This window comes from Oratosquilla oratoria, chromosome 12 (genome assembly GCF_046742065.1).
Source record: "Oratosquilla oratoria isolate Oo_2021 chromosome 12, ASM4674206v1, whole genome shotgun sequence".
Taxonomy (NCBI): domain Eukaryota; kingdom Metazoa; phylum Arthropoda; class Malacostraca; order Stomatopoda; family Squillidae; genus Oratosquilla; species Oratosquilla oratoria.
The window spans coordinates 2,132,532-2,155,695 of NC_134788.1; the positions used below are offsets into that span (position 1 = coordinate 2,132,532).

Consider the following 23,164-nt stretch of genomic DNA (forward strand, 5'->3'; position numbering starts at 1 on the left):
CGCAGCCCGAAGGGATTTCTCCCCGTCCTCTCCTTTATGTAGGGGGGGACGGAGAGGGGGGGTCGCCGATTTTATGAAGGGACCTTGCTGTGGATGTGCTGTGTCCTGTGACACTGCTTCTGACCCAGGGCAGTGGACAGGGTGCAGGGATGAACCGTCATTCAGGAGGTGCTAAGATGGGAGGGAGGGTGGAGGGGCGTGGAGTGTTTTCGGGGATGGAAAGGGTGGGAATGATTTTATGCCTTGTCCTTTTTGGCTACCTCCCTAGTAAGGGGGAAAAGAGCCTTGGTATATGTATGTATATTCTTTGCTCCTTTTGTTATTCTTGAAATGTAGGTTTCTGCAGGAAATAACATTGATTTTCTTTTCCGAATGGAATTTGAAAAAAAAAGCACATTGAGATTGTATCAAGTATTCAGACTTTAATTTGAGGGTACAAAACTAATAACATGCTTCTTGATTTATTTCATTGGATTGAACTAGTACTGGTGATGTATAACTGCTGAACATACAAAAGATCTCAAAACTATGTGTAAAACTATGAAATTGTACACTCATATTTCAAAGGTCATTGACAGATTCTCAAAATCACATTCCTTTTGTTTTGAATTCATTATCATGAAACTAAAGGATTTGCATCTTTAATTACAATATCTTTATTTTATTTTCAAAACCTTATGCATACACTTTTTTCCTTTTGTACACTAGTTGTGAAATGTGTGCACAAACACATGCATAAATCTTGCAGGGAATATTTTTTCATCACACAGCCATCATACTGGAATGGCTTCATTCCAGTACGAGTCACCACGTGATGGTTGAGTGAGTGAGTGAGACCTCTTTTGGGAGAAAGAAAGCACAATCACACAGGTCACACTCGGAAGGCTACTGTCCTGTATTTACCTAGTTGTTTTTTATGGGAAGAGAGCTATGCTTATAGTGGCCCGCTTTTGTATCTTTCAGCATCCAGTTTGATCTCAAATTCTTGTATAGTTTTTGCACTGTTTACTTAATTGAGGGAACCTGTCTCTCTGTCCTTGTTCCCAATTTTGTGAGTTTTCAATTGTGGGGGGATCACATGATATTTGAGGTGATTCTTTTGTGATAAAGTTGCAGTGCACAGGAATGGCTTCTCTCCATTGTGGGTCCTCATATGCATTGCGAGAGAACCCTTTTGTGAGAAAGTTGCACCACACACGTTGCACATGAGAGGCTTCTTTCCTGTGTGGGTCCTCATATGTTTTGTGAAAGATCTCTTCTGAAAGCTTTATCATACAAGAATGGCTCTTCTCCATTGTGGGTCATTATGTACTGTCAAAGTCACACTAGATAGGCTTCTCTCCTGTGCGAGTCATCATATACTTTCTGGGATAACCCTTTTGTGTGAAAGCAGAATCACACATGTAACATTGGAAAAGCTTCTCTCCTGTGTGCAAGATTCCCCTTACATGAGAGAGCAGAATCATACATGTTGCATTGGAAAGACTTGCCTCTTGTGTGGGTCCTCATATGCCGTGTAAGAGAACCCTTTTGTGAAAAAGTAGAATCACAGAACTCTTTTGTGGGAAAGTAGAATTGCACAGGTCACAGTGGAAAGACTTCTCTCCTGTGCGGGTCCTCATATGCTGTATGAGGGAACCCTTTACTGAGAAAACATAATAGCACAGCTCACACTGGAAAGGCCGCCCATCTGCTTGGGTCTTCAAATATTGTGTGAGAAACCTTTAATAAGAAAGAAGGATTGACAAAGGTCATACTGGAAAGGCTTTTCTCCTGTGTGGATCATATGTTTTTTTGAAGTGATTCTTTGGTGAGAAAGTTGCATCGCACAGGGAGCATCACAATGGCTTCTCTCCTGTGTGGGTTTGAGATTACCCTTATGTAAGAAATAAAATCCACACAAGTCACACTGGACAGGCTTCTCTTCTGTGTGGATCATCATATATTTGATTACCATTTTGTGAGAAAACAGAATCCCAGAAGTCACACTAGAAAGGCTTCTATTCTGTGTGGTTCTTCATATGCTGTATGAGATTATTCTTATATGAGAAAACAGAACAACAAAGGTCACACTGGAAAGGCTTCTCTCCTGTGTGGGTCCTCATATGCTGTGTGAGAGAACCCTTTTGTGAGAAAGCGGATTCACACAGGCCACACTGGAAAGGCTTCTCTCTTATGTGGGTCCTCATATGCTGTGTAAGAGAACCCTTTTCTGAGAAAGCAGAATCACACAGGCCACACTGGAAAGGCTTCTCTCCTGTGTGGGTCCTCATGTGACGTGCAAGAGCACCCTTTTCTGAGAAAGCAGAATCACACAGGCCACACTGGAAAGGCTTCCCTCCTGTGTGGGTCCTCATGTGCTGTGTGAGAGAACCCTTTTCCGAGAAAGCAGAATCACACATGCCACACTGAAAAGGCTTCTCTCCTGTGTGGGTTCTCATATGCTGTGTGAGGTGACCCTTTTCTGAGGAAGCAGAATCACACAGGCCACACTGGAAAGGCTTCTCTCCTGTGTGGGTCCTCATATGCTGTGTGAGAGAACCCTTTACTGAGAAAGCAGAAACACACAGGTCACACTGAAAAAGGCTTCTCTCCAGTGTGTGTCCTCATATGCCGTGTGAGGTGACCCTTTTTTGAGAAAGCAGAATCACACAGGCCACACTGGAAAGGCTTCTCTCCTGTGTGGGTCCTCATATGCTGTGTGAGGTGACCCTTTTGTGAGAAAGCAGAATCACACAGGCCACACTGGAAAGGCTTCTCTCCTGTGTGGGTTCTCATATGCTGTGTGAGGTGACCCCCTTTTTTGAGGAAGCAGAATCACACAGGCCACACTGGAAAGGCTTCTCTCCTGTGTGGGTCCTCATATGCTGTATGAGAGAACCCTTTTCAGAGAAAGCAGAATCACACAGGTCACACTGGAAAGGCTCTCTTGTGTACCTCCTTGCATGCTTTATGAGAGCATCCTTTTTTGAGAAAGCTGAATCACATAAGTCACATTGGAAAGGCTTCTCTTCTGTGTGGGCCATCAAGTGATTTTTAAGGTGACAGTTTTGTATGAAAGCTTTATCTCACAGGTCACACTGGAATGGCTTTTCTCCAATGTGGGTTATCATATGAAATTTGAAGTGATTCTTTTGTCAGAAAGCTACATTACACAGATCATATTGGAGAGGCTTCACTCCTGTGTGGCTCATCACATGCTTTGTAAGAGAACCCTTTTGTGAAAAGACACAGCTTTACAGGTCACAATGGAAAGGCTTCCCGCCAGTGTGGGTCAACATGTGATATCTAAAATGACTAGTGATATAATTGTGCCACAGATGTCACACTGGGTCCTTTTCATCGTATGACAAGTATGAAATCTGTAGATAGCTCTTCCAAAGAAGTGATGATATTTACCCTCATCCTGAAAAATGTAATTATATTATTGACATCTATCTCTGAATGTGTGCAATATATTCTAATAGGACACTGGAAGTTTTGTGCACAAACTCTTTCATACTCAAGTTTGTACCTAAACCAACCATTCGTACATGCCATGACCTATCATAAAATAGGGTGAAACACTAATAGATATGGAGCTATCATATATTCCATTCTACTTTTTCATTAGAAATCTGAAAATCATCCTATAGCTTCATGCATACTCATTCACCCACAACCACAATGACTCAAATTTTGCTCTAGCTTTTTCATCATGTCATGAGATTTGGAAGCTGGCCCCAACAGTCATATTTTAATATAACTTCATAGCATTCCATGTTTGGGCTCACAAGACCTGAATCTAATCCAACTCAAGGAAGGTTTATTCAGTTCATCTGACTCACATAAGTTACACAAGTCACATCGTTTAAGACACACAAACCACAGTTTAGAGTGGACATCTAAAATGAGCTCTGGAGTGCAGTGCTTTTTTGATAAGTTGGAGGAAACACCTAGGTGGTGTCATTCATTCATACTGGGATAGGGGAGCCTTGTCTATCAAGTGACCGAAATGATAGAGTAAATTCACTTAGTGGTTAAGATATAAAATGGAGGATGATGATGAAGGTAGACAAAAATATAATGAACCAACAAAGAAAAGACTAGAAGCAAGCAGGGTATTTGAATCACCATCAGGTGTCATCCCAACAGTTGGAACATGGAAACATCCAAGAGGAATCAAAGGTATGAAAATATTGCATTTTCAGGGTTCCCAAAAGAAAGTGGAATACTAGGTAGAGGCATACATTTGGAAAGGGAAACAATGTATAAAAATATTCTAAATCAGGGAATTACAGAACTAATAAATGAAATTATAGATCTGAAAGCTGAATACAGGACAATGTATAAAGAAGTGAATGAGTAGAAAAAACAAAATGCTGAAACTAACAGGGAGCTCAATGATCTAAAAAAGGAGTGAGTGGGGGGGATGGGGGGTGAGGAAGTATGTATGAGAAAAAAATTTGACGCAACCCGAAAGGATTTCTCCTCATCTTCTCCCTTTCTGCATGAGGGGACGGAGAGGGGGGGTTGCCGAATTTATGAAGCGGCCTTGCTGTGGATGTGCTGTGTCTTGCGACACTGCTTCTGACCCAGAGCAGTGGACAGGATGCAGGGATGACCCGTCATCCAGGAAGTGCCAAGATAAGAGGGAGGGAGGAGGGTGGAGGGGAGTGGAATATATAGGAAACGGAATGGGTGAGAGTGGTTTCTATGCCTTTTTCTTTTGGGCTACCCCCCCATGTAGGGGAAAAAAGCCTTTGGTATATGTATGTATTTCTCTCCAACCTGTGTTTCTTCACAAAAGAATTTTTATCATTGTTCTTTTATTCCACTTTAATAAGTTTTCTCTGTCAAGGACTTCCATGCCTTTCTTGATTCTATAAATGGCCAATAAATCTCCTTTTTCTCTTCTTTGTTCCAGAGTTGGTAGTTCCAATTTAGACAATCTTTGTATGTCAGTTCTGAAAGAGTTGGGGCCATCTTTGTCATTGCTCTTTGGATTTTTTCTACATACATACATATACCAAAGGCTTTTTCCCCCTACATGAGGGGTAGCCAAAAAGAAAAAGGCATAGAAACCACTCCCACCCATTCCATTTCCTATATATTCCACTCCCCTCCACCCTCCTCGCTCCCTCTTACCTTGGCACCTCCTGGATGACAGGTCATCCCTGCTTCCTGTCCCCTGTCCTGGGTCAGAAGCACTGTCGCAAGAGACAGCACATCTACAGCAAGGTCGCTTCATAAATTCGTCGACCCCCCTCTCCATCCCCTCATGCAGAAAAGGAGAAGACGGGGAGAAATCCCTTCGGGCTGCGTCAATTTTTTCCCATACATACTTCCTCATCCCCCACCCACTCCCCCTCATGCATCACAGCATCATCTATACACAACCCTCTCCATTCACCCCGATCTTCTGTCCTCTTCCGTCCCTCCTCCACAGACATTCCTCTCTTTTGTAATGCCCCTTTCACCCCATCCATCCATCTCATCCTAGGACGCCCCCTCATATTCACTCCTTCCACCTCTGCCTTCCATACTTCTTTTACTAATCTTTCTTCACTCATTCTTTCCATGTGTTCAAACCATCCTAATATCCTTTCATCAACCCTATCTCTTAGTTCCCTTTCCACCCCTGTTCTCCTCCTCACCTCCTCATTTCTCACTCTACCCAGCCTAGTAACCCTATCATACTTCTCAGACATTTCATCTCAAACACATTCAAACTCATTCTCTCTTCCTCTCTCGTGTTCCATGTTTCTGCCCCGTACAATGCTGTTGGTACAATCACTCCTTCATATAACCTCCTCTTAGCATCCATTTCCAGATGTCTATTTCTCATTACATTTTTTAATCCACCAAGGCATTTACTCACTTCTCTCAATCTACATTCTACCTCCACCTCCACTCCTCCCTTTCCTGCCACATTTGCATCCAAATATCTAAAACTATCCACTTCCTCCAGTCTTTCACCCTTAATGCTCACCTCCAGCCTGCTGTCACTCTCTCCCCTTGTACATCTCATCACTTTACTTTTACCCACATTTATCTTTAGCTTCCTTCTTTCACACACCTTCTCAAACTCTGTCACTAACTTCCTCAATCCCTCCTCTGATCCTGCTGCAAGCGCAGTGTCATCAGCAAACAACAACTGGCTCTTATCCTACTTTTCTCCATTTTCTTTCTAATTGCTTTATATTTTTCTCCATTTTCTTTCTAATTCCATTTTTTTTTTTTGCTGGATTTCCATAGTGTTGATGTGTACTCCAATCTTGGTCTTATCAGTGTGACTATTATGTTTTTTACCATTTTTTCATTCAAGTAATCAAAAGCCACCTTTATTGATCTTAGTCAATTGTAGGCTTCTCTGACTATTTTGTTTATATACTTGTCTGGGGACATGTCTTTTTTGATAATTACTCCTAGATCCAATTTCATATTGTCATGATATTCTTTTTTAACTTTTTCCAAACTCTATTATACTATATTTCTTAGTGTTGAAGTTCACTTCCCACTTTTGGCTCCATTCCCAGACTTTGTCCAGGTCACTCTGTAGTGATTGACAGTCTTTTTCTGTACTTACTTTTAGTAGTTCTGCACTGTCTGCAAAGAAACTCATATAACATTCTACACCTTCATCCATGTCATTTATATGTATATATATACAGCAAAAACTATTGGAGCTAATACTGAACCTTGTGGGATTCCATACACAACCATTCTCCATTCACCCCTATCTTCTGTCCTCCCCCATCTTTCCTCAACCGACATTCCCCTCTTTCCCAATGCCCCTTTTACCCCATCCATCCATCTCATCCTAGGTCGGCCCCACATGTTCACTCCTTCCACACCTATTTTACTAGTCCTTCACTTATTCTTTCCATGTGTCCAAACCATCCCAATACTCTTTCATCAACCCTATTTACCAACTCCCTTTCCACCCCCCTTCTCCTCATCACCTTATTTCTCACTCTATCTAGCCTAGTAACCCCTATCATACTTCTCTGGTGCCTCATCTCAATACACATTCAGACTCCTCTTTTCCTCTCTTATGTTCCATGTTTCTGCCCCATACAATGTTGTTGACATAATCATTTCATTTCTTAGTTTGATCAATATTTGCCACTTAGCCATTTCTTTTCCAAGCTTTGTCTCTTCTATCTTTTGCCTCACTACATCATTTTTTGTTGTTGTTGTTGTACCAGCATTTAATGTACACCTCTTCTTCCTGTTTTTGTTCTGGTATGTATTTATCCACTCCTTCATTATAGATTTCTTTTAATATCGTCCATTTCTCTTCCATCTGTTTATCTTCATTAAAGAAGTTTTCCCAATTCACTTTTTTAAAGAATTTTCTGAGTTTCCCAAATTCCGTCTAGTTGTACATTAGCCTTCCTTTTTTGTATTTCTCATTTCTTCCCAAATAAATTTCCTCCTTTAGTTTAAAGTCAATTAGTATGTGGTCACTCTTCCCAATTGGTCTTCTTCTATTCCATTTTATCCACAATTTCAGGCTCTATATCTGGTATTCTCTTTTACCCAGCGAGTCACTGTGTATTCAATGGTCATGTCCAGTAGTATATTTCCCCAAAGGTCCTCTCCACCCTTCACTGTCATCTCCCAACATATTTCCTTAGAGTTAGTCACTCATAATTACTAAGTTTCTTCCTTTCAGTATTTCATTTAATGTATGCCTTGTGCTTCCAACATATCATGTTATAAGTTACAAGTGAATAAGCCTACTATGTGTGCTATACAAAGTATACACAAGAATTCTAATGAAGTGGCTGAAACCATACACAGAACAGGAGTTGGGGGAATATTAGTGTGGATTTTGGTGAAACAGATCAACTATGGATCATATTCACACAGTCCGACAACTAATGGAGAAATATTACAAATACGGTAGGACCCTATATCAGCTATTTGTAGCTTTCAAACAAGCACTATGATAGTGTGCACTATCTACAGAATTATGAAAGGAATGGAAATCTTAGATAAGAATGATTTATTGAAATAGGACAATGGAAAAACAAGAGGACATGAAAAGAAACTTAAAAGAAGATAGTTACAGAAGAGATCTGAAAAAAAAACAGTTTCCCACACAGTGATAGATACTTGGAATAAATTAGACAAAGAAGCAGTGTGTACAAACACTATTCAAGATTTTAAGAAAAAACTTGAGATGCTGAGAGATACAAAGATGAGTCACCACGAGCCGAGCTCCCTTCCCGTACAATACAACAATTATAGGTAAATACAGACCATCAATGTGGCATATAATGGCAGAACTAAATATTCCAGCTAAATTAATATCTCTCATTAAAATGTGCTACATAGGAAGCAGATGTACAGTAAGAGTTGGAAGGAAAGATACAATTTCAATATACACAGTGGCCTTAGGCAGGGATGTATGCTGTCACCTTTACTCTTTAAACTTGCACTGGAGAAAGCAGTCAGGCAGATTACCAACCATCCAGGTGGAGCTAAGTTATCCAAGGGTCAGATAACCCACCTTGCTTACACCAATGATGTCGATGTGGTGGCTGAGACTGTGGAGGAAATTAACAAGATCTTTACAGTATTCCAGAGAACAGCAGAATAGGCCTAAAATGATATGAGCATAAAACAGAAATTATGAAACTAAGTAGAAATGGCAATTACACACCAGGAGAAGAGTAAGTTGGATCACTATGTGTGAAGAAAGTTGATAAGTTCAAGTACCTGGGATCCACTGTCAGTGAGAGAAATGAATTGGACACAGAAATAAATGACTGAATAGCTGTACTGTAGGAAACAGATGTTACCCTGATGCCCTGGCACCTGTAATGAACAGTCGGACCATCAGTAGAACTAAGATAAAAACATATAACATTGTACATACATATACCAAGGCTTTTCCCCCCTTCCAAGGGAGGTAGCCAAAAAGGGAAAGGCATAAAAACACTCCCACCCATTTCATCCCTAAATACACTCCACACCCCTCCCACCCTTCCTCTCATCTGAGCACCTCCTGGATGACGGGTCATCCCTGCACCCTGCCCACCGCCCTGGGTCAGAAGCAGTGTCGCAAGACACAGTACATCCACAGCGAGGCCGCTTCATTTAATCGGCGACCCCCCCTCTCCGTCCCCCTTTTCATATAAAGCGAGGACGGGGAGAAATCCCTTCGGGCTGCGTCAAAATTTACTCACACATACTACCCCACCCCTCACTTCCCCGCCCATTTCTCCTCATGCAGTCACAACATCATCCATATACAACCATTCTCCACTCACCTCTGTCTTCCGTCCTCTCCCTTCCTTCCTCAACAGACATTCCCCTCTTCCCCAAAGCCCCCTTCACCCCATCCATCCACCTCATCCTAGGACGTCCCCTCATGTTCACTCCCTCCACATCTGCCTTCCATACCTCTTTTACTAGTCTTTCTTCACTCATTCTTTCCATGTGTCCAAACCATCCTAATATTCTTTCATCAACCCTATCTCCCAAATCCTTTTTCACCCCTGTTCTCCTCCTCACCTCCTCATTTCTCACTCTATCTAGCCTAGTAACCCCCACCATACTTCTCAGACACCTCATCTCAAACACATTCAAACTCCTCTCTTCTTCTCTTATGTTCCACGTTTCTGCCCCATACAGTGCTGTTGGCACAATCACTCCTTCATACAGTCTCCTCTTCGCATCCATTCCCAAATGTCTATTCCTCATTACACTCTTTAAACCACCAAGGCATTTACTCGCTTCTCTCAATCTACATTCTACCTCCACCTTCACTCCACCTTTTCCTGCTACACTTGCACCCAAGTATCTAAAACTATCCACTTCCTCCAGTTGCTCTCCCTTAATGTTCACTTCCAGTCTACTGCCACTTTCACCCCTTGTACATCTCATCACCTTACTTTTACCCACATTTATCTTTAGCTTTCTTCTATCACATACTCTCCCAAACTCTGCCACCAGCTTCCTCAATCCCTCCTCTGACCCTGCCACAAGCGCAGTGTCGTCCGCAAACAACAGCTGGCTCACCTCCCACTTTTCTCCATTTTCTTTAACCATCTCCAATCCCTGACTCACTACCCTAGCATTCACCTCTCGCACCACCCCATCCATGTATAAGTTGAACAGCCAGGGTGACATAACGCATCCTTGACGAAGTCCCACCTTTACTTCAAACCACTCACTCTCTCCATTTCCAATCCTAACACATGCTCTACTACTCTCATAAAAACTCTTGACAGCTCCCAAAAGCTTTCCTCCTATCCCATAAATCTGCATAACCTCCCACAGTGCCTTTCTGTCTACCCTATCATAAGCCTTTTCCAGATCCATGAAAGCCCAAAAAACATCCTTCCCCTTTCCTATAGCTTTCTCACATATCTGTCTTACCACAAAGATCTGATCTACACAACCTCTACCCGTCCTAAATCCACACTGTTCCTCACCAGTTACTCCCTCTGTTCCTCTCCTAATCCTCTCAATTAAGATCCTCCCATAAGCCTTCCCTACTACACTCAACAGGCTAATCCCTCTGCAATTACTACATTCACACTTGTCCCCTTTTCCCTTGTAAAGAGGAACTATACAGGCACTACTCCAGTCCTCCGGTACTCTACCCTCTCTCCAGCAAACATTAAATAACCTCACCAACCAGTCCACCATCACTGCACCTCCCTTTTTCAGACATTCTGCATGACATCCATCCAGACCAGGTGCCTTACCTGCTTTCATCATCTTTACAGCTGCCTTCATCTCATCCTTCCTTATTTCTCCTCCATTCTCCTCACTCATCACTCTCATTTTCTTCGCATTTCCCACTGCAGCTATCTTTCCTTCCCTATCCTCCTTCACATTATTAACATTGTAATAAAACCAAAAGTCCTATACGGATGTGAGACATGGACACTGACAAAAGAAAGGGAGAAAAGACAGGAAATTTTTTAAAACAATATCCTGAGAAGAATCCTCGGCCCAGTATATGATGAAGAAAAAGGGAAATGGAGACAAAGACATAATAGGGAAATTAGAGATCAGACTGGACAACTATACATTCAGGATGAAATACGGGGAAGAGCAAGGTGGGATGGGCACTGCCTCCGAATGGAGGCAGACAGACTACCAAGGAAGGTGATGGAAGGAGGAATAGAGGGCAGACAACCATTAGGGAGACCCACGTACAGATGGATGGATGGATGGAGTGAGGAAGGATGTGGACAGGGTGGCAGAGGATAGAACCATCTGGAGAGGCAGAGTGAAAGTGGTGAGGGGCTGTCCGACCTGACAACCAACAGAGTAAGAGAGTAAGTTATGTAATCTCTTGATTTCATACAATATTTTTATACCTTGTTTCCCTTTCCTAATCTATACCTTTACCTAGTATTACACTTTCTGTTGCAAACCCTGAAAATTTTTGTACCTTTGATTGCTCTGAACCATTTCCATGTTGCAACTTTTTGGGGGATGATACCTAATGGTGATGCAACATCTAGTCTTCTCTTCATTTGTTCATCATATTTTTGTCTATCTTCACCATCCTCCATTTTCAATTGTTACCACCAAAAGAATTTACCCTAATATATCATTTTGGTAATTTGATAAACATACCTCCCGTCCCAATATGATACCAACAAGCTGAAAATGATCTGGACATTTAGATCATATGACCTGCATCCAGTATTTATGCAAGATTATGTAAGTAAATATCAAAAAGTTTTTACTCCCAAGAATATCACAACCAGTGCATATCAAATTTAGAGTGAACTTCATAAATTCTTGATTTTTGTACTCTGGAAGACAAGATGGAGCCCCATCCCCAATAAGAATATAAGAACAATGTAAGCAAACAGGATGCATATGTTGATAAACAAAGAGTCTTGACAGTCTCATTTATTCTCTAAATCACTACCAATGTTGATGTTAATTTGAGGTACTTACACATGGGGCACATAATACTTAGAATAATAAGAGCTAGCCAGTAATCATATTGGTCAAAATTGCAGCTGCCAGACCAGCAAACATCTTCATAACATATAAAAGTGTTTGCTTGTCTCAAATTTCTAAAAATTGATGCCAAAATAACTATTAATTTGCACTATTCATAAATGGGGTTCAAAATTCTCAATGATAATTAAGAGCTAGCCAATGATATAGATAAGAATTGCACATGTGAGACCTGGCCTAATCTATTCTAGCCCCTTGGTAAATATAACGATGTTCTTTTTTCTTCTAACAGCTACTGACATTACTATTAGTTTGCAGTACTTATACCTGTGGTTCAGAATACATCAGAATGATATGAGCTAGCCAATGGTATAGGTAATTGATGCTGTGAGACTGGCAAACATTTTCATAAATATCCACACTACCCTTGCTAGGTATGTGTGAACCTGTGGACGGCGCTACCATTGTGAATGTAATGTTTACACCGCCATCTTTTGTGGCCCGTTTGAATGGGTATGCATCAGTTTGAATGCTTGTAGCATTCAACACATACACAGGATTATCAAATTGTCTTCTTGTTCTGCAAGTGTATGCCCAGTTAAGAAAAAATAATAATAAATAATCACCAATTTAAATACAAATTTGGCTATTACCCATTGCAAATTAGTTTTCTGAGTAAAAATCTAAAAATAAAGTGCCTATATATGAATATTTTAATGTAATATTCCTATCTTTTAGCCAGTTTTCTCCTGGAAATGAGCAACTGTAAGATTCTTGGTAATGTGACAGCTGTGCCTTAATGCATAACATGTAGGCATATTCTCCGATACTTAGTCATATCTGTCAACACATGATATAATGGAGATACTTCACGTAGTAGTCATAGAGGGTGTTGTTCACAAAAAATATTTACATCGTTATGGTATGAATTTTAAGATGTTGGACAGGCTATGCTATGCCTATTACATAGCCAGCTATGGCTATGATAGCAAGTATATGAAATAACTATTAATAATATGGTCAGTATTCCATGTCATGAACCATGTCCATGAGAAGTCTCAAGACTAGTAGAGGTCTAGAGACAAGACAAATTTTCTTCTGGGTTTCATGATGATGATGATGATAGACATGACCTGTTGAAATAAGGCTGTTTATTCAGATTATCATGATCATAGATAACAAAAAGACTTTATTCATTTTTCTATTTCAGTAAATTGGTGTAAAAAATAATTCACCGATTTCAACATAAATCTCAGTAAGGTCTTAATATAGTTGCAGTACTGACTGGTTAGTGTACTGAGAGGCAATCTAAGGGTAAGGGCTAAGGCACCTATATATGCAATTTTCTTTTAGCTACATATACATTACATTGATGGAACATGTTACAAGATAGGTGTTAGTAAGAATTGTATAAAAGGAAGGTCCTGCATTGTTGTTGACATACTCAGGTGATTTGTTGACCCATAAAACTTTCATATGCCAAGTTGCATGTCAATTGGGCCAGGGGTTTGGATTTCACTGATTAGCTGCCATGACAACATGAAAGGTGTTAGTAAGTATAGTATAAAAGGAAGGTCCTACATTGTTTCTGACATGCTCAGATGATTTGTTGACCCATAAAACCTTCACATGCCAAGTTGTATGTCAATTGGGCCTGGGGTTTGGATCTTATAGATGATTATCTCTAAATTGACAAAAGTTCCCATGGCAACATAATAGGTGTTAGTCAGAATGGTTTAAAATGAAGGTCCTGCATTGTTTTGACATGCTCAGATGATTTGTTAACCAATAAAACCTTCACATGCCAAGTTGTATGTCAATTGGGCTAGGGGTTTGGATTGTACTTATGATCATCTCTAAATTGACAACTTAATAGTTGCCATGAAAAGGCAAATTTGGTATGATGTAGATATTCCACATTATTTTTGACATGCTCATGTAATTTGTTGACCCTTAAAGCTCAGATATTGCAAATTTTAATAAAATTGGACCCGTGGTTTAGAGTTTGTGTATTTCTTTACCAAAATCTTTACAAATTACCACCTTTAATTCTAACCTTTTTATGGTAATGTCTTGCAAACAATTTGGTATAAAAAAAAAAAAGATAAAAAAAAAAAAAATTGTATCTCCCTTAATGGAGAATGGTTATATATGGATGATGTTGCATGAGGTGTAATGGGTGGGGGGATGGGGGTGAGGTAGTATGTGTGAGCAAAGTTTGACGCAGCCCGAAGGGATTTCTCCCTGTCTTCTCCTTTTATGCATGAAGGTACGGAAAGGGGGGGGGGTCGCCGATTTAATGAAGCGGCCTTGCTGTGGATGTGCTGTGCCTTGCGACACTACCTCTGACCCAGGGCAGTGGACAGGGTGCAGGGATGACCCGTCATCCAGGAGGTGCTAAAATAAGGGGGAAGGTGGAGGGGAGTGGAGTGTATTTAGGGATGGAATGCGTGGGAATGATTTTCTGCCTTTTTGTTTGTGGCTACCTCCCTTGAAAGGGGGAAAAACCTTGGTATATGTATGTATTTAAGAAAATTAAAAAGTATTTTGTTTCTAATGAAATTGTCTTTCATATACAACAGTAATTTAAAGGGTAATTTTTTTTTTCAATTTTTTTGTGCCCGTACACATCATGAAAAGGCAAATTTGGTATGATGGGAATGTTCCACGTTGTTTTTGACATGCTCTGGTGATTTGTTGACCCATAAAACCCAAATAATCCAAATTTCAATAAAATTGGACCAGTAATTTTGAGTTTATGTGAACTTCTTTACCAAAAACTTTTCAAATGACCACAATTAATTCTAACCTTTTGTCATAGTATAGTATAATCTAGCCCAGGGGTTCCCAAAGTGGTCTATATCAACCCGCAGGGATCGATGAGACCATCCAAGGGATCAAAAGGGGCTTAGTAGATTGCTAGGGGGTCGAAAGGGGGTCAGTAGATTGCTAGGGGGTTGAAAGGGGTCAGTAAATTACTATAGGGTCAACAGGCAGTCTTTAAAATTAGATGGTTGGCATGAAATGATCCTGTTCTCTTCCTGTACTGAAAGAGTGAGAATAATCAACCAACCAATATCTAAACTTAATGAAAAAATCATGCCAGTTCACTCTGAGTTGAAAATCCTCTCCATTCTGTGCATGTAGGAAGAATCTCACATACACACAACCACATCGTGAATGAACATCAAGATGACGAGCTTGTGTAATATTATTTGGTTTAAATATCACTTATAGTAATATAATACAGAATATATAATATTACTCTTCAAGCTATTGGTAAATTATGAATATTTATTTTAAAACACTTATGTTTATGTATATGTGAAAGTAATTGTATTATTACTGGAACACCGTCGCCTTGATGAATGTTGCCATTTGGCCCTTTTATGATAATGGATCAAAATAGAAAATAAATAAATAAAAAATAAACAAATAGAATGAGTAAAATCCACAAACACGAAAACTGTGACTATGGTACTTTAGAATTACCATAAGTGATTTGTGATGTCAGGGGGGAAAAGCTATCCCTTTAAAATTTTGGATGTACTTAGAAATTGATTCATCATCAAGCTCTAATATCTTTGATTTACTATTGTACTTATTAAAAATTACGTATTAGGAAATCCATTAAAAGAACTGTATTTGTTAGCAAACATGTAAAGAATGTTACTATGTAAAAATTAAGTCATAAGCTCACTATCGGACAAGGGAGTTGAAGATCGGACTCTCTGTTTGGCTGATGCTAGCGTGGTCTGAGACATTTAAACATGCCATGTAGACAGCCGATGGCCAACCAAAGTTGTGAAGGTTTTCTCAAAATTTTTCCCTTCAAAAAGGGTAAGAGTTAACGTCAGAACCATTAATTAACATTTAAAAATTTAATTGAGAAGCCCATGTCCGATAGAGAGGAAAGGAAATGAGACATAAAAGGGAAAATGCAAGTCACACGAATTTGGGCAATAACCAGGCCTTGTGTTGTTGATACGTGTTTGAATAACCCTTTACATTCTCATAACTGGGTTATATTCTTTTTATGTAAAATAATATGTGCCAAAACCAATTCTCATTTATAGTCAGTTTTGAGGCCTTAAAGTGTCATGCCATTCTGGCTTTATTCTTCCAAAAACTTCCCAAACTGGGGAAGGGAGGGAATTGCGAACTTGTGTTCCCTTTCAATAGTACATTGTACTCCAGGACTGGTTCCCTGTAATTTTACAACCTTATTCAGAAACAATACTACATCAATAGGAAACTGGAGTAGGGTATCTGAAAGGTTCGTGAGGCAGAATAAATCCTTACAAGACTGTAGAGAGGTAACATGAGGTTAATATGCCTCTTCCTGTAATATAACATAGAAAACGCCTCTTTAGAAATCTTTAAATTACCTTGCTTAAAGTTTACAATTAATTTTATGCTATCCTATGGTAGGTTAGGTGAGGCTAGACTAACCCCCCCCCCTAAACAGCAGCTATGGCATGACACCTTAAGGCCTCAAAACTGACTATAAATGAGAATTGGTTTTGGCACATTATTTTACATAAAAAAAGATATAACCTAGTTATGAGAACGTAAAGGGTTATTTAAACACGTATCAACAACACAAGGCCTGGTTATTGCCTGAATTCGTGTGACTTGCATTTTCCCTTTTACGTCTCATTTCCTTTCTTCTCTATCGGACGTGGGCTTCTCAATTAAATTTTTAAATGTTAATTAATGGTTCTGACGTTAACTCTTACCCCTTTACAAGGGAAAATTTTTGAGAAAACCTCCACAACTTTGGTTGACCATCGGCTGTCTACGTGGCATGCTTAAATGTCTCAGACCATGCTAGCGTCAGCCAAACAGAGTCCATTCTTCAACTCCCTTGTCCGATGGCGAGCTTATGACTTAATTTTTACAAAGTAACATTCTTTACATGTTTGCTAACAAATACAGTTCTTTTAATGGATTTCCTCATACTTAATTTTTAATAAGTACAATAGTAAATTAAAGATATTAGAGCTGGATGATGAATCAATTTCTAAGTACATCCAAAATTTTAAAAGGATAGCTTTTCCCCCCTGACAGTGAGACCAAACAAGAACTACAGTTAAGAATTAAAACAATATTATAATATATCAACAACAAAAATGATAATCATAGTGATGATAATAACACTATTGTCTCTTGATAACTAAAATAATAATAATAATAATAGCATTAATAACAATAACACCAATAATAATAATAAACTGATATAAATCGTGAATTAATAGTCTGGGGGTCTATAGAAAATTTCAAACTTTACTATGGGGTTGATGAGCTGAAAAGTTTGAGAACCCCTGGTCTAGCCAAAAATTCGGGATAAAAAAAAATAATTCAAAGAATCGTATCTCCCTTGTTTTTCAAGCTATTAAAAAATATTCTGTTACTAATGAAATGGTCTTTCATATGCAAACAAGAGTTTAAGAGTTTAAAAAAACAAAACAAAAAATGTGCCCCTTGCTCAGAATGCCAAATGAGAATTGACGAGTGGCAAATGCGAACGTACTACGCATGCACTAAGCTATCTTACCCATATCGCTCCACTTACGAATTGAAGAAGACACACTTGTTTAACCTGTTTAAACCACAGCCACGAAAACAAGCTCATTAAACAGCTGAAGGATTGCAACTCAACGCTTGATGGGCCATGACGTCATATGTAAACAAACAAGGTAAAGGTTTAATTTTTTTTATATATCTTCTCTATTTTTCTATTTATATTTTCTGTTTTATTTTATATTTTATATCTATCATTTTTAAATATAATATTTTGTATTTCATATGTATTTATTTCATATTTATTTATTTCATATATACATTTTCATTTAATATCTACATTTTCATTTCATATTTGTATTTTCTGTGAGAGATGAGATGAGGAGGAGAACGGGGCTGGAAAGGGAGTTGGGAGATAGGGTGGATGAAAGAGTATTGGGATGGTTTGGACACATGGAAAGAATGAGTGAAGACAGACTAGTAAAAGAGGTGTGGAAGGAGTGAACATGAGGGGGTGACCTAGAATGAGATGGACGGATGGGGTAAAAGGGGCTGTGGAGAAGAGGGGAATGTCTATTGGGGAAGGACAAGAGAGGACAGAAGATAGAAAAGGGTGAATGGAGAATGGCTGTATGTGGATGATGTTGTGATGTATGAGGTGGAATGGGTGGGGGAAGGGGGTAAGGGAGTATGTGTGAGAAAAATTTGACGCAACCCGAAAGGATTTCTCCCCGTCCTCTCCTTTTCTGTATGAGGTGACGGAGAGGGGGATCGCCGATTTAATGAAGCGGCCTTTTTGTGGATGTGCTGTGTCTTGCGACACTGCTTCTGAACCAGGGCATTGGACAAGATGCAGGGATGACCCGTCGTTCAGGTGCCAAGATAAGAGGGAGGGAAGAAGGTGGACGGGAGTGAAGTGTGATAGGGTTGAAATGGGTGGGAGTGTTTTTTATGCCTTTTTTCTCTGCTTCCCTTATAAGGAGGGAAAGCTTTTGGTTTATATATGTATGTTTTTATGTTACTATTTTTAATTTTATTGATCTGTAAGCATGTTATATGCAGTTTTATTGTATATTCCCATCTCCACCGAATGTATATAATATTACCTGTTCTCCTCTCGCCGGCAAAAGGGTTCCGCTACTCCAGGAAGTCTGTTTCGTCCTCCCCCGGAACCAGAACATGTCTTCTCGCCCCTTATTGATCCAGTTGAATCCAGTACATCCGCTTAGAGGAAACCACCCTTTATGCGTAGCATACACACACAAGCATAAAAAGAACACGACTACACGCACAAACATCAAGTTTTTTCTTCTACTGAAATTCTTTTTATTTCTAATTCTCTCCTACTGGATCTTCTCATTTCAGTTTACCTGCTTGCTACTAAAAAAATCTTCCAAAATTTTCTGTCCTACTCCTTTCTAACTTTATTGGTTGAGGTTAAGTCGAATATCCCTAAAGCAACCTCACAGTTTTCCCTGAAAAAACGTAAACTCAGAGGTGACTTGATACAGGTCTTTAAGATTCTAAAGGGAATTGACAACATCAAAAGTGACCAAATTTTCACACTGAATGAGAATCAGACAAGAAACAATGATCTCAAACTGTCCGGAAATAGATTCAATTTGGAAGTAGGTAGAAACAACTTTGCCAACCGTGTAGTTAATGAATGGAATAAACTTCCTGCACAGGTAGTGCAATGTAGTTCAGTTCGAAGCTTTAAGAATCATTTAGATAAATACCTAAGCAAGATGCTGTAATGATTATTAATAATTTTATATTATTTGTTTTTGTTTTGTTATCATTTGTCTGTCTGATTTTCATTTATTATTAGTTATATGTCAATTTATTATTATTTGCTATTTACCTGTTTGTTTATTATTTAACTAAACCTATGCACTTATTCATGTATTTTATTTGTTATTTACATTATTATATTTTTATCTAATATTTTATTATCAATATGATTTTTTTTTCGCATCAGACCAAGATATGGATCAAAAGGTCTCCTGTCGGCATGCTCCGCCTTTGTAATCCTTTGTAATCCTTTGTACAATGGTTTCAAACTCCAACTCTAAGTCTCCTGCCCCCCACCCCCACCCCCCACCCCTACTGAGCCACGACTTCACGCAATAAATATCCCTGAGAATCACCCGGTGGCAACAAAAGCCCCCTTTTATACATAACTATCTTTTCATTTTGACACAGACAGACATCTCTTCCCCTCCCCCCTACAACTAGCGATCCCGCGCGAACGAGTGGTCCTTTCTAGCTAGTCCATAGCCCTCACAGTCGACTTATGTGAAAATAGGATCATGTTGGAGGACTTAAGAGGAAGGAGCCAACTTATGTTGCGCTGTTTTGTGCCTTCGACTATTTCGTTTGACACAGAGCTCCGGTTACTTGGCCCGAGCGCTCCTCACATTGGCTAATAATCTACACCCGGCGTCTCTCGCCTTTGCCGGTTGCAGAAACGTGAACCAGCTGCATTTCTATTGATGTTGAATTGAGGTCTTTGTCTGAGTGTTTGTGCAGGTGCCTGCCTTCTGAGTTTAAAGCACACTTGGGGGTGCACGAGGGTCGAGTGGTTATGTCTCCCATTTTTTTCTTTTCTTTTCTTTTCGTTTCCTTTCTTTTTGAGTTGCAATATGTTTGTCGTGGAGGGATGATATAGTGATGTATTGTTGTTATTATCGTTATTATTATCATTATAATTATTATTGCTGTTATTATTATTATTACAATTATTATTATTATTATTCTTATTATCATTATGATTATTTTATTTGTTGTTATATTTTTATTTCTATTACTGTCATGCTCATCTTTATCATCATCCTTTTTATTTTTATTATAGACATAGACATGGAAGGATCCCGGAAGAGGCTATTGAGCCTGTGACTCCGGCTCTAAATGACTAAAACTTAGGTCATCTGGGGTCTAGTGGTCACTGTGGTCTAGGTGTTTGGTATTTATTTGAGCTGTGTAATCGAATATTTGATCTTGATGTTTCCATACACTATCCAATCTCTTTTCAAAACTCACAACTGAATTTGCATTCACAACATGATCAGGAAGACTATTCCAGTTGTTCACAACACGACTGCAGAAAGTGAATTTCCTGATGTCCAATTTTGGGCGCTGCTTGTAGATCCTCTTGGTGTGCCCTCGAGTCACTGAACCGGCAAGTTCAATAAATAATCCCCTGCTCACTTCATTATCATATCAATTGTTCACAATTTTAAAGGTTTCTATCATGTCCCCTCTTGATCTACGGTATGATAGTGTAGGAAGGTCTAATTTCCTCAATCGTTCAGGGTAAGGCAAATCCTTCAGACTAGGGACCAACTTTGTTGCTCTTCTTTGAACTGCTTCCACAGTCTCAATGTCCTTTTTCTTGTATGGACACCATACCTGATTAGCGTATTCCAAATGTGGTCGGACTAGTGCAGTGTATAATGACTTGAATATGGTATCGTTCAATGTTACGAAAGTTCTTCTTATTAGTTCAACTAGTCTATTTGCTTTATTGATTTTCTCAGCCAAGTGTGCTGTGAACTTAGCTCGTCATCAATTACAACTCCCAGATCCTTCTCTACTTTGATTCCTGTCAATTCTTCTTCCATAGAATATATCCTATTGTCCACATTTGATTTCCCGATTCTCATCACACAGTACTTCTTGGGATGAAATCTCATCAGCCACTTCTCTGACCAGCTTCTCATCCTTACGAGATCTTCTTGCAATTTCTCACTGTCCTAGCTTTCATGAATCCTCCTGAATACTTTAGTGTCGTCTGCATACAAGAATAATTCGCTGTCGATTACAGAATCTGGCGAGTCATTAATATATCAAACAAACAGTAGCGGACCCAACACAGATCCCTGAGGTACACCGCTGACCACGTCCTTCCATTCTGACTCAACTCCATTGACAATCATTCTTTGTTTTCTATCATTGAGAAAGTCTGCTATCCATGACAAAATGTTTCCTCTGATGTTATAACTCTTGATCTTCTCAACTAGCCTTCTGTGGGGGACAGTGTCGAAGGCCTTCATGAAATCGCAGTATGCAACATCGACAGCTCCTCCTTCATCTAAAATCTGAGTCCATCTGTCCAAGACCGTGATCATTTGTAGTACCGTCCAACGCCCTTCCACAAATCCATACTGTTTCTTACTAATCAGCTTATTATTATCATTATCGTTGCAATTATTATTATTATTTATTTGTTTATTATAAATGTTACTGTGCGGTCTAATACATTTCTCTGCACACTTTTTGGGTGTTAATTGGCCCCTAAAACACTAGCCTTGTTTATCTGCACGTTTTTACTCGTTCATCGAGATGTGTACGCGAAAACTATCTGTATATTGCTTTAGAGTTATCGTGACCCTGCCTCGCACGCACGCACGCACGCACGCGGTCACACCGAGTTCGATCTTTGGAAAGGAAGTGGAGGGCAACAATTGTTCGTTCGTTCAAGTCATACTTTGATGGCTTTCCAACCCTTCTCTGTAACAGCGGTTATCAGAGGTGATATATACACTGTGTTTGTGTGTGTGTGTTCACCATGTTTTGGATCACGTGTTGGACTGGCGATCGACAGCTATTACCCTCCTGGAAGAGAGCTCAGAGCTCATGTATGACCGATCTATGGGTAATGCTGTGACCTTACGCAACACGAGAGTTGGAGTGACGACTTGCAGCGATACTGAAATTATTTCAGCCCTGGGCGTGATTCGAACTCGGACCACCGTAGTGGCGGCGGTGAATGCTACCACTGGGCTGTCGAGTTGTGTATCTGTGTATGATTCAACATGGTCATCGGATCACGTGTTGGACTACTGATCGACAGCTACCTCCCTCCCGGAAGATAGCTCAGAGCTCGTATATGACCGACCTATGGGAAATGCCGTGATCTTACACGCACACACACACACCCAACTCCCCTCCCACGAGAGTTGGAGTAACAACTCGCAGCGCAGCAATACTGAAATTAGTTCAGGCATGGGCGGGATTCGAACTCAGCCCGCCGTTGTGGCAGCCGCGAACGCTATCATTGAGCCGTCGAGTCGTGTGTGTGTGTGTGCGTGTGTCTGTGTGTATGTCATTCATGATGATGATGAGTTAACTCCCCAGGCAATCAATCCCTCGTCTCCGGTATCGTGTCAAAGTATCCTCGTTCGTCGTTATTTGTCCCGGCTTCACCACCTCGCTCTGCGGTCATTCCCACATCTTCATTTCAAAATGAATCTCTAATATGCGAGGAGGATTATTGATGACATCAGACCTGAGTGGTTTGATAGATACTTGCAATCTGTTGTAGAAGGTCATTAACAGATTCGGCGTTGGAGGACCCTCGAAAGAGACGACTTCTTTGGTGACGATTTTTTTGTGGCAGCCTCTGATCAATTCACCGCGCATTGCACAAGATGCAATGGCGATCAATCTTGATTACTTGCCCTGCCCCGTCGGTCATTACATTATTAGAAGAAGGAGGTCACTCTCGTAGGCACCTTTTTGTTCAGCTGAAGTCAGGGTTTCCACATCACAATAAATAGATTTCTATGGCATGGAACATCCCTGGAAATTTCCTCATCTATTACAGTTGTAAAAATGATTGTTAACAGCTATTTCATACAATAAGTTTTTTTTTTCAAATGTTTTAAAATATTATTTTCAATGATGAAGCCACAACTCTTTATTTCCATTCTAG

The 23,164-nt window shown here is 39.8% G+C and overlaps 3 protein-coding genes across 6 annotated transcripts in view; all 3 read right to left on the reverse strand.

Annotated features, from left to right (window-relative positions):
- LOC143030897 (uncharacterized) overlaps positions 1 to 17,586 on the reverse strand; it is a 28,807-nt gene extending 11,221 nt beyond the window's left edge. Inside the window, exons 1-2 of one of the 4 annotated variants that reach the window (XR_012966943.1) lie at positions 17,483 to 17,586; positions 11,711 to 13,058 (exon numbers count right to left, since the gene is read on the reverse strand). The gene's annotated coding sequence lies outside the window, so the exon portion shown is untranslated. Of the gene's footprint in view, positions 1 to 11,710; positions 13,059 to 15,625; positions 15,751 to 17,482 lie in introns of those variants that run through there. The other 3 variants (XR_012966942.1, XM_076194138.1, XM_076194139.1) reach the window with 3 other exon arrangements.
- Positions 1 to 23,164, reverse strand: part of LOC143030905 (uncharacterized) — a 159,510-nt gene that overhangs the window by 29,707 nt on the left and 106,639 nt on the right. The window lies entirely within an intron of this gene.
- On the reverse strand, positions 437 to 17,599 carry LOC143030898 (uncharacterized). The gene is made up of 2 exons (XM_076194140.1): positions 17,501 to 17,599; positions 437 to 3,406 (listed from the first exon to the last, which is right to left on the reverse strand). The coding sequence occupies exon 2, from the start codon at positions 2,523 to 2,525 to the stop codon at positions 2,001 to 2,003; it is 525 nt and encodes a 174-aa protein (XP_076050255.1). The 5' UTR covers positions 2,526 to 3,406; positions 17,501 to 17,599; the 3' UTR covers positions 437 to 2,000.